General features: G+C 38.1%; 1 protein-coding gene across 4 annotated transcripts in view; it reads left to right on the plus strand.

Moving 5' to 3' along the window:
• Nucleotides 1-12,614, plus strand: part of CENPC (centromere protein C) — an 89,821-nt gene that overhangs the window by 45,165 nt on the left and 32,042 nt on the right. For all 4 annotated transcript variants that reach the window (XM_082652697.1, XM_082652698.1, XM_082652699.1 and 1 more), the window contains 2 exons: nucleotides 3,872-4,063; nucleotides 9,620-9,881. In XM_082652697.1, coding sequence (XP_082508823.1) covers nucleotides 3,872-4,063; nucleotides 9,620-9,881 — 454 coding nt within the window. The remainder of the gene's footprint in view (nucleotides 1-3,871; nucleotides 4,064-9,619; nucleotides 9,882-12,614) is intronic.

A 12,614-nucleotide genomic window follows, 5' to 3' on the forward strand; every position in this document is an offset into this window, starting at 1 on the left:
TTTCCTGTATATTTGCCTTTACCAATGAGATTTTTCCTTTCATGATTTTTATATTCCTAGTTGTGCCCTTTTCTACTTAAAGTTCCTTTAACACTTTTTATAAACCTGGTTTCATGGTGCTGAACTCTTTCAGATTTTGCTTGTCGATAAAACTTTTGATCTCTCTTTCAAATCTGAATGATAGCCTTGCCAGATAATCTTGTTTGTAGGTTTTTTCCCTTTTGTCACTTTAAATATATTGTGCTACTCCCTTCTGGCCTGCAGAATTTCTGCTGAAAAGTCAGCCAGTAGCCTTATGGAAGTGCCCTTGTATGTAACTAGTTGCTTTTCCCTTGCTGCTCTTAATATTCTCTTTTTAATCTTTTTTTTTTTTTTGGCCATTTTAACTTGTTTTTCTAAAAAATTTATTGACGTATAGTTGATTTACAGTGTTGTGTTAATTTCTGCTGTACAGCAAAGTGAGTCAGTTATACATATATACATTCTTTTCATATTCTTTTCTATTATGGTTTATCACAGGATACTGAATATAGTTCCCTGTGCTATACAGTAGGACCTTGTTTATCCATCCTGTGTGTAATAGTTTGCATCTGCTAATCCCAAGTTCCCAGTCCTTCCCTCCCCACTCCCCCTCCCTCTTGTCAGCCACAAGTCTGTTCTCTATGTCTGTGAGTCTGTTTCTGTTTCATAGATATGTTCATTTGTGTTGTATTTTAGATTCACATAGAAGTGATATACGGTATTTGTCTTTCTCTTTCTGACTTCACTTAGTATGATAATCTCTAGGTCCATCCATGTTGCTGCAGATGGCATTATTTCATTCTTTTTTATGACTAATATTCTATTCTGTATACATATAACATGTTCTTTATCCATTCATCTTTCAGTGAACATTTAGGTTGTTTCCATGCCTTGGCTATTGCAAATAGTGCTGCTATGAACATAGGGGTTCATGTATCTTTTCTAATTAAACTATAATTGTTTGGGTGTATGCCCAGGAGTGGGATTGCTGGGTCATATGCCATTTTAATTTCATTGTATGTTACTGTGGTCTTCTTTGGGTTGATCTGGTTTGGGACTCTCTGTGCTTCCTGAACCTGACCATTTGTTTCTTTTACCTCATTAGGGAACTTTTCAGTTATTATGTCTTCATGTTCTCCGCCCCTTTTCTCTCTCTTTTTCTGGGACCTTTATAATGTGAGTGGTAGTACACTTGATGTTGTTTTCCCACATATCTCTTAAATTGTCCTCATTTCTTTTTATTTTTTCTCTTCAGCTTGAATGATTTCCACTACTCTGTCTTCCAGTTCACTGATCCATACCTCTGTAGCATCTAATCTGCTGTTGATTCCTTCCAGTGTATTTTTAGTTTTAGTTATTGTATTTCTTCAGCTCTGTTTGGTTCTTCTTTATAATTTCTAAGTCTTTGTTAGAAACTTCTAATTTCTCACTGTGTTCATCCATTCTCCCTAGTTCTTTGAGCATCTTTATTAAGATCATTATCTTGAACTTTTTATTGGGTAAAGGGTTAACTTCATTTCATTTAGTTCTTCTAGGGCTTTATGTTGTTCCTTTGTTTGGAACATATTCCTCTGTCACCTCATTTTGCCTAATTCTCTTTTTATTTCTATGTGTTTAGTAGGTTGGTTACAGTTCCAATCTTGGGGAAGTGGCCTTCCTTATGAGATGTCCAGTGGGTGCCCAGCAGTGACCTGCCCTCTGGTCATCAAAGCCATATGCTCTAGGGGTGCCCTGTGTGGGCTGAGTTGGCCCTTCAGTTGTGGCAGATTGATTACTGTGGGTGCACTGGTAGGCAGGCTTGCCCCCATCTGGTTGGTTTTCTGGCCCTGCATAATGTGGAGGCTGCTGGCTGCTGGTGGGTGGAGCCAGGTCCTGGGGTAGCTGGGTGTGGTGCTGGCGGTCTTGGAGCTACTGTTGGCCTGCTGGTGTGTGGGGCTGTGGCCTGGGGTGGTGGTTCCTGGGGTGGATGTTGTCTGCTGGTGGGCAGGACCTGTTCCTGACATGGGTGGCTATGAGGCCCAGGGTGTCCTGGAGCTGGTGTACATTCACTGGTGAGCAGAGCTGGGTCCTGGGATATTTGGCTGTAGAGCCCTGGTATTCCTTGAGCTGGTGTCAGCCTGACGGTGGGTAGGGCTGAATCCTGATGGTTGGCTGTGGGGTCCCAGGAGTCCAGGGGATAGTGCTGGCTCACTGGTGAGTAAGGCTGGGTCCCCACTAGGCTAGCTTCTTGGCCTCGGGCATCCCAGGACCGGTGCCAACCAGCGGGTGGGAGGATCTGGGTTCTGGCACTAATAAGCTAGAGAGAGGATTCCAAAATTGTGCTTGCTGACAGCAGTGTCCTTGTGATATAACAAGTTCACCAAAATGACTGCAACTAGTGTCTGTGTCCCCAGGGTAGCTCCAGTTGCCTCCTGCCTCTCTGGGAGGGTCTCCAAGATCAGTGGGTGATTCTGACACAGGCTTCTTTCAAATTACTGCTTCTGCCCTGGGCCTTGGAGTATTTGAGATTTTGCCATTTTAATTACAGTGCCTTTGCCTGTTAAGAGTGGAGTATGTATTTCCTGTAGCCCTCAGGTTCTTGTGAAAGTAAGCCTCACTGGCCTTCAAAGCCAAACATTTTGGGGGGCTTGTCTTCCTGGTACAGGAATCCTAGTCAGGGGAGCCCAGTGTGGGGCTCAGACCTGTGGCTACCTGGAAAGAACCATGCAATTGTAATTATCCTCCTGTTTGTAGGTTGCCCACCCTGGGTCTTGACTCTGTCTTATCTCTACCTGTCTTATTGTGGTTCCTTCTTTATATCTTTTGTTGTGGGAGGTCTTTTCTGCTAGCCTTCACATTGTTCTCATCAATAGTTGCTCTGTAAATAGTTGTAATTTTAGTGTGCCTGTGGGAGGAGGTGAGCTCAGGGTCTTCCTATTCCACCATCTTGGCCACTGCCCCTGGTCTTATATACTTTTATGCAGTTCATTTACTCTGTGAGTTTCCTACTTGCTATGATTTTAACTCCTTCTTTGGATCTCTTAGAAATCTTTGTGTCAGAAACTCAGAAATCCTAGTTTCTTGATCTACTCATTGGTCAAGAAAATTTTTCATTACATGTACTAACATCTAATGTTTTAAATCTTCTGAAAAAAAGAAAATTTCCATTTTTAAACTAATTTTGGTGATTGTACATCTTTTAGATGCAATATTTGTATTAAAATAGCTTCTATTTCTCTGATTTCCCCTTCTTCCTGGTTGTCAGTCTCAAAAACAAAACTAGAATTTATCTGTCCCTTTTCTTAGATCTTTTCTTACCTACCTGCTTGTGTAGTAAAATGAAGTTACTATTGATGCCAAACCTTTTCATTAGCTTTTTATTGCTTGCCATATTCATTGTTTTAAAAATTATTTTTCCTCTTTAAATTCTGTTTAAAGAAACAATCTTTTTTCCTTCATATAGGAAAGATCTCTTTATTGAAAACTTCCTTAAAATATTCTCTTCCATGAATTAGATTGACAAAAATCATGAATTATTTTAAAAAAGAAAAGCAGTAGTTAACCTTTTTTTACAGGGGACTTTAGTAGTGGAAGGAGTCATATATTTCATTTTTCCTTTTCAGAGTATACTTTTTTTTTGATTCAGGAGTATATGTTAGTTATCATGCGATGTGAAAAGTTTGCATTTAACTGAGAGAAAGTTGTAGATTTTATTGAGAACATGTGACTTAAAAAATAGAGATGAAAAGAAGCCCACAGAATAAATTTAAGAAGTTCCTGTAATTGAGAGGTTTTTTTTTATAATCTGCTCTGGTTTTCTGAATATTCTTTGGTGCAGTAGATTTTGAATTGTTTTTATTCTTTATTTTAGGAAGCAAGAAAGGTAGCACCAATGTTCCTCATGCAGAGAATCAGAAAAAAGATAAGGAACACAAAAAGAAGCGTTTTTCAGATGGGTCCAAGAAGAACAAAATTGTACCTGAAGAATTGACTTCAACTGTCACAAGAAGTCGAAGAATTTCCAGACATCCATCTAATTGGTGGGTGGTAAAATCAGAGCAGAGTAAGTATTTTTATTTAAATTATGTTCATTCTATAAGAGCCTCTATGTTTGATTTATACTCCCATTCTCTGGAGAAAAATCTCATGAGGAAAAATTTAAATTGGATTATCAATAGAAATATTAAATCAATTAATTATAAAGATATTTATGAGGCTTTATCATATACAGTATTCTAGATATAGGGATACAGCTGTGGAAGAATAAAACCAAAAATGAAAAATTGCTGCTTTTTTAGGACTTACATTCTGCTGGAGGAAGATCAACAATATAGATATATAATTCATTCAGTGATGGGTAATGGAGAAAAACAAGGCACATAAAGATTAGAGTTGGGAAGTAAATGGCAGAGCTGGGAGTAGATAGGAGAATGGAGCAGAATATTGTTTTTGTAAAAGGTAGCAGTAAGAGTTGATTAGGATCTTTCAGAGCACATATATGAATAAAGTGAAGGAGGGAGCCATGTAAATAATTTGGTGTGGAGCATTCCAGACCAAGGTAACAGTATTAGTATAATAAAAGTACTGATGGACCATGCTGGAAAAGCTTGAGGAATGTCAAAAAGTCAGTATGGCTGAAGAAGAGAGTAAGCCAGGGCAGATGAAGTCCGAGAAGCAGGCTGTGATAATGAGTTTAGACAAAGTGTATTGGGAAGCTGCTGGACAATTTTAAGCAATAAAGTGACCTGATTGACTTATCTTTTAAAAGGATTATTATTACTGCAATGTAGGGAGGGAACTAGGACTGGGCAAAAATGGAAGCATGGAGAGTAGTTAGGAGGTGGTTGGAGGGAAGAGAATGGAAATGGTTGGATTCAGGATATTTTTGAAGGTAAGTCACAGAAAGTACTGATGAATTGGAATGAGAGCTGGCTTCAAGGATGATTCAGATTTTTCTGCCTGGACAAGCAGAAGAATGGATCTACTGTTTGCTGAGGTGAGGAAAGGTTTACTGAGATGAGGAAAGATATGAGAAAAGCAGATTTGGGACGGATATCAAGATATTACGTTGTAATATGTTAATTAGATATCGAAGTAGATATATTGAGGAGATAGCTTGATAAAATGAGTCTAAAGTTGGGGGGAAAGATCTGGGAGGACATATAATTAGGGAGTTATCAATATAGAGGTGATCATTAAAACTTTAGGACTACTTGAAATCATCTAGTAATAGACTATACTTGGACAAGAAAGAAAGCTAATAATTGAGTCCTGGGAGACTCCAATGTTAGGAGTAGGGAAGAGAAAGGAAGATCCATCAAAAGGACTGAAAAGGAGCAGTTAGTGAGGTTAAAGGAAAATGAGGAGAACTTAGGGTTATAGAAGTGAAGTAATGAACGCATTTTAAGTATTGGGTGATGAACTATTTTAAATAACTGCTCATGGCCTGAATTAGATGAGAGCTAAGAATTGACAATATGGTTTTGGCAACATGGAGGTTGTTGGTCACCTTGATAAAAATTGTTTCTGTAGAATGATGAGACCAAAAGCCTGATTGGAGGTGGGGTTCAAGGGAGTGTAGGAAGTGAGGTAGGAAAGACAAAGATAAAGGGACATAGCAGATGTGGGGTCAAGGGAAGGTGTCTCTCTCTCTTTTAATATGCAAGATACTACTACATCAGCTTATCTACTCATTAAAATGACCTTGTAGAAAGGTAGAGGATAAATATAGGATCACAGTCCTTGTGTAGGCAAGGAGTAGGGTGTGGTCCAGTCCATAGTAAAAGGGTTAGCTCTAGACAGGAGCAAGGACAGTATATCATATAAAAGAGAAAAGGCAGGGTATATGGCAGCACTTAGAAATAGGTTGGTAGAGTTGATGGTGCGAAGGTAAATGTTGGGCAGTGGAGACATTGAATAATATCCTCCAAACTGAGAAGGAACTTTGAGACTGAAAAACCAGGCAACTCCATAAAGTACAATTATGAAGTTTATTTCGGTTGTAAAGGCAGGATCAGGTGGTTGATGATCTAGAGGCATTTGCAGCTGCACTCCGCACAGCCAAAAGGGGTACAGGGAGATTTAAAGGGGCCAGAGCTAAAAATAGATTCTGACTACTAGCGAGAAGCACATCTGCACAGATAGGAACCAGGGCTTTTCCTCCCCTCCGAGGGTCTCATTTAACCATCTGAGTCAGTAAAGGCATTCTTCCAGTTTTCATATCAGATTAAGGCAAGGATAAAAGTTGATAGGGAACATATCTGGCTTGGGCATATTCCTTTTGAGGAGGCTAAAGCTCAGTCACACTGACGGGAAGGGGATGGTACTGTGGGACTAAGAAGGAACTGACAAAATGGAGTCAGTGTAGTTCAGCCACACAGTGAAGATGTACTCTTCTGAACATTTTTGTTTACTCAGTGGAATAGTAAGCAGGGTCATCAGGTAAAAGTGAAGTGGGAAAGGTGATAATGGATGTCTGAAGTTACCTTGTAGTGGTAGGATACAAAGCAAAATCAGCAGAGAAAAGTTACATGGACAGTCTGAAGGAAATCGTGTGCAAGCTTCCAAGAGTCTTCTCCCAGTGCATTCATACAGGAGGCACTTAGTTCCTCTAGCTAGTTTTGACAGGTTTGTAAAGTGTTTATCAAGGAAGCTCATTAGAGATTTAGTGCCCAAGATTTTATTGGCGATGGTCACCTAGGCACCCTCTGCCTAGCGTGTCCTAAAATTACAGGCTCCCTGAAGGAAAAGCAAGTATTCGTCATAAACCATATTTTTTGCACAAGCAGTTTAGGCACACTAAATCACATTTACCAGTTATGAAATGATGGGAGCTCTCCTGAAATTCAAGTGCCTACACGCTACCCAAGGGCTAAGGGCTAACTTTGCAAGCAGGCCTTTCAAAGGATAGCATTTTTAGGCCTGCTATGCCAGCTCTTTTCTGTATATGAAACAATTATTGTTTTGGTAGAAATTTTTAAAGGAGATGATCATGGAAAGATTGGTATATGGTAAGGTAACATTTACATATGTAGATACTATCGAGTGGGGCATTTAAATCAGTGAGTGAGAGACTAGTACATATGTGGCACTGTATCTGTGAGGTCTTGTTGCTACGAATTACTGAATTGTAATCCAGTAAGAAATGTTTATTCTGTTGCAGCTCTTCTTGGATTTTTGAGTTAGATCTGAGTTCAAATTATGATTCCTCCTCTTTGAGATTACTTTTTTCAGTTTCTCACTCTGTAAAATGTGATTACCAATACTTCCACCTCATTAAGTTGTTATAAGTATTAAATGGCATATACTTAGTATTAAAATGTTAACTACTACTGTTACTCCTATGGAGAACTCATCTTTTTGCCCCACGTTGCTGGAAACTACTATGGTCAATGAACATGTAAATATATGGATTAATAAAAGTCTTACAGAGCTTGGATAAGCATGCTGGAACTCCAAAATTTACCAAAAAAAAACCCTGAAACGTATCAGTCCTGAGACATGTTGGGTTGCTGATCAAGTAGGGAGTCACAGAAGTGGAGGAATGCTTACAGATCACCAAACTCCTTTATCTGATGGAAGAAGAAACTAAGTCTGAAGCATAGAAAAGCAACATAAGTTCCCCCTAAGGTTATAGACCTTTGTGCTAGAATTGGAAAATAATGGAACCCAGATTTCTTGACTCTTGATCTACTGCCTGTAGTGTACATGTGACCCTCCTGCTTTTTCATATATGTCGAGAAACATTTATTGAGTTTCCACTGTGAGGCAGGAATGGTGTTAGGCTGGGCCAGGTCTAGATGAGGCAAATGAGCAACCTAGAATGGGAAATTTAAGGGGACACTTGGTCTTAGGGTTGTGTGAGTGACTTGGAGTAAACACCTTTTTAAATTTTCCACCCTAGTTAGAATTTTTATTTTTTCCTTATGAGAACTTTTAAGATATACTCTCTGATAATCATTTTGCAATATATACATATATTAATTATTGTATTCTGTACCTTAAACTTGTACAGTGTTAATATGTCAATTTTTTCCCAGTAAAACTGGGAAAAAATTTTTTTCTACCCTAGGCTACTCTTGCTTCACCATAATCCTGCCCTTGCTGTTAGGCATGAGGAATATAAAGATAGGTAAAACATCAATCTTGGTCTTAAGGATTGCCAGTCTGCTGGAAGAGAATGATAATTAAACAATCAGATGTATGATAAACATTGTCAAAGGACTGAGAGAAAACTACCTAATTTAGCCTTGGGAATTAGAGAAGGCTTCCTGAAGATTGGATTAGGAGTCAGCTAAGTGACTACTGCCTTTTTTTTTGATTTGTCTGTTTGGAGGAGAGTGCTGAGAGTTATGATTAATGAAATAAGCACTCTAGATGTAGTAATAAATTAGAATTGAAAATATTTAGACTTGATCCTTAAGCTATAGGTAATCACAAAAAGATTTTAACCAGGATTGTAATGATTCAGTTTGTGTTTTCCAAGGATGATCCCTTGAAGCAGTGTGAAGGATGGATTGAAGAATGGCAAGCCTAGAGAAAGGAGATCAGTTAAGAGGCTGTTTTAATGATCCAGATAAGAAATGATAAAAGTCCCTGCTAGGGCTTCCCTGGTGGCGCAGTAGTTGAGAGTCCGCCTGCCAACGATGCAGGGGACACGGGTTCGTGCCCCAGTCCGGGAAGATCCCACATGCCGCGGAGCGGCTGGGCCCGTTAGCCGTGGCCACTGAGCCTGCACGTCCGGAGCCTGTGCTCCGCAACGGGAGAGGGCACAACAGTGAGAGGCCTGCGTACTGGGTGGGGGAGCAGGGAAGGCCCTGCTAATGACAGGCAGCAGAGCTTAAAAGAAGAGGATTTGAGAGACATTTTTAAAAAAAACAGTAAAATGACAGGATTTAGGGATTGCTTGTGGATAGGGACAGGAGTCTTGGATGACTCAGATTTCTGATTTAGGCATCTGGGTAGTTAGTTATACTTTTCATTAAGATAGGAAATACAACCAGAGTGGCAGATTTGGGGGAGAGTGATAGGTGAATATTACAGATATCAGCATGTAGATAGTAATTAAAGTTATGGGTTGATAGGTCCCTCAGAGAAGGTAGATAGAGTGAGAAGATGAAGCTGGGACCTTGGGGAAATACCAGGATCTTAAGGATGACTAGAAGAGTAGTGGGCAGAGCCAGAGAGGATGGTTTTGGAAACTCGTGATAAATTTAAAAGGTTTGGTACGTGTATCTATAAATTGAGGAGCTGCATAGTTTATGAATTTAACTTGAAAACAAATATAGCCTATGAGGGACTTCCCTGGCAGTCCAGTGGTTGAGACTTTGCCTTCCAGCGTAGGGGGTGCGGGTTCGATCCCTGGTCGGGGAGCTAAGATTCCACATGCCTCTGGGCCAAAAAAAACAAAACATAAAACAGAAGCAATATTGTAACAAATTCAATAAAGACTTTAAAAATGGTCCACATCAAAAAAAAATCTTAAAAAAAAGAAGACAAATACAGCCTATGAGATTGGGGTGTGTATGTGTTTACATGTAAAATATAAATCATGTTGGTATTTTAGTGAGCCAAATAATCAAACATTATACTAACTTTAGGTTATCATTTAATCCTTTAGGTCCTTTTTCTAGCAATTCTTCAGTAAGAAGTGAATTGTCATTGTATCATAACAGTAAACAAAAACCTGCTGAAAAAACAAACCAATCATCTAAGAACACTGGGAAAAAAACTATTCCATTTAAAAGGCAGAAGAGAACTGATGAAGGCAGCTCAAGAACACAGAAGGTTTTAAATGCTAAAGATTCCGGTTGTTCCCAGAATGAGTCATTGGAAAGTGGTGAGGCAGACCCAGCTGAGAAGAAAAACCTTAATCCTTCTAGGTAATAATGTCTCTTATGTGTACAATGCAGTTATTTTTGTTTGGCATTTAATAATTTGTCTATGTTATTTAATCATTTATATAGAGGCAATGTTAGCATAAAGGAGTCTGCAGTCTGACAGACCTGCTAGTAAATCCACGCTCTGCCATTAGCTGGGTGACACCTCAGGCAAAATAGTACTCTGAATGTTTCCTCATATTAAAATGGGGAATAATATATAGCACATGGGGTGTGAGTGATAAATTTAATAAGGTAAGCATTATTGTCGCCTAACAATCCCTTTTTTAAAATTGTGATAAAAACATATAACATAAAATTTATCATGTTAATCACTTTTTTTTTTTTTTTTTGCGGTATGCGGGCCTCTCACTGTTGTGGCCTCTCCCGTTGCGGAGCACAGGCTCCAGACATGCAGGCTCAGCGGCCATGGCTCATGGGCCCAGCCGCTCCGCGGCATGTGGGATCTTCCCGGACTGGGGCACGAACCCGTGTCCCCTGCATCAGGCAGGTGGACTCTCAACCACTGCGCCACCAGGGAAGCCCTCTTAATCACTTTTAAGTGTATCATTTGAGTTGCTTTCTTTTAAATGAGGTTAATGTAATTACAATAATCAGGAATACATCTTAATTCTATCCCCATAAGATGATTAGTTAACATATTTTAGTGCTTACTATGTATCAAGTATTCACTAGATGCTTTCAATAAATTCTCATCAGTCCTGACAACGTATTGAGGTAAGTATTGTTCTTACGCATTTTTGCTTTTTGATAGAGCATTCACTCATTCATTCATTAAAAAAATAATACATATTATGTGTGAGAAACTGCAGGTGGTGGGGATGTATTGAAATAAATGATAGAGTGCTCTAAAATACATTAGTGTATGTCATTATAGTGCATACTATCTAAACAGTTCATTGAGTAGTGAATTTCCCCCCACTGATTTGTAATGCCCTCTCTGTCTTATATCAGACTTCCATATTTATATTAGCTTGTTCCTTAATATCATTTGATTTTCATTAAGAATCTTAAGAGGTCGATAGGACAGGTGTTAGCTCTCTCTTTACATATGAAGAAGGTACGCTTAGGTTAAATAGTGTGTCATTGGATATGTAGGTCTTTTATTAGTCTAACTGTTTTTACTTGAATGTATTAATAATGATAAATAACTGTTTTATTAAACAAAGCAGATAAGCCTTTGCTATGGGTTGAGAGAAATACTAAGGTATAAAAATTGAGTTTTTATGTTGAGTTTCTGAATTTGAGCTAGTACCCCTAAAACAAATCTTATCTCATGCACAGTGAGAAGGAGTTAGTCTAATGAGAAATATCCAAAGTTGATAGTTGCTACAGTATCTACTTAAGAAAGCCTGTTGGGTATCTGGATTCATAGAAAGGAAGATCTTTGAGACATTTGTTTAGTTAATCTGTATAGTCATTAAGCTACTTACTATAAATAAAAGATCAAATATGTAATTATTTTGGTATTCTACTTGCCATAAGGTGGGAAGATAAGTCTTTGTGGTTACTCAGTGGCTCTCATGGAAACCTCAAAGATAATTTAGATTTAAAAAGCATGTTAACAGTATTATTGTTCCGTATTTAGGAAAGGCAAAAAAAAAGAGACATTATTACATTAAAATATGAATATGTCTAATTTGTCTAAGGAGTCTTCCTGATTAGAAATATTACGTGGAAAAAATATTACGTGAACTTCTCCTTTATACAAGTAACAGATATTAAAATTTTAACTTGAATAAAGTGATATTTTTTGCTTCTTATAACCTAGTAACCATGGTCATTAATTAAACTACAAGCTAACACCCTTATTCCCCTCTTAAAGCGTTCAGGAAAAAAAAAAAAAATCTTAAAGAGCTAGTGCATTTAAAGTGTAAGAAGCAATTACCCTCTAGAAATCTTTGAATTTCTCTAAGCTTTTTTAAATTTGTATAAGCACTTAATTTTTATATTATTTCTATAGCCATTTGGAACAGAAGTTTACTACATTAGATTTTTTAACAACTTTATTGAGGTATAACTCATATATAGTTCACTCATGACGTGTAGAATTCATTGGTTTTTATTGTATTCACTGATAGTGCAAACCGTCAAAATAGTCAATTTTAGAACATTTTCATCATTAGGGTCCTTTAGCTATCATCTCCCTGTTCCCCTCCCCAGCAACTCTACGGAACCACTAACCTACTGTCTACAGATTTCTCTATCCTAGACTTTCATATGAGTGAAATCATATAGTACAAGTTTTTTTGCATTGACTTCTTTCAGTTTGTGTATTTTCAAGTTTTATCCATGTTGTACCATGTATCAGTAATACATCCCTTTTTATGATTGAGTGCTATTTCATTTTGTTACATTATGTTTTGTTTATCATTCATCCATTGCTGGACATTTGGGTTGTTTCTACCTTTTGGCTATTATGAATAATGCTGGTATAAACATTTGTGTACAAATGGAATTGCTGAGTCATATGGTAACTTTACATTAATCCTTTGAGGAGCTGTAAGACTGTTTTCCAAAGCATCTGCGCCATTTTATATTCCTACCAGCAGTGTTTAAGGTTTCCAATGTCTCCACATCCTTGTCAGCATTTGTTATTATCTGATTTTTTGATTCTAGCCATCCTAGTTGGTATGAAATAGCATCTCATTGTGGTTTTGATTTTCATTTCTGTGAAGACTAATGATGTTGAGCATCTTTTCATGTGCTTATTGG

The sequence above is a fragment of the Grampus griseus genome (assembly GCF_964374135.1).
Source record: "Grampus griseus genome assembly, chromosome: 4".
Taxonomy (NCBI): Eukaryota; Metazoa; Chordata; class Mammalia; order Artiodactyla; family Delphinidae; genus Grampus; species Grampus griseus.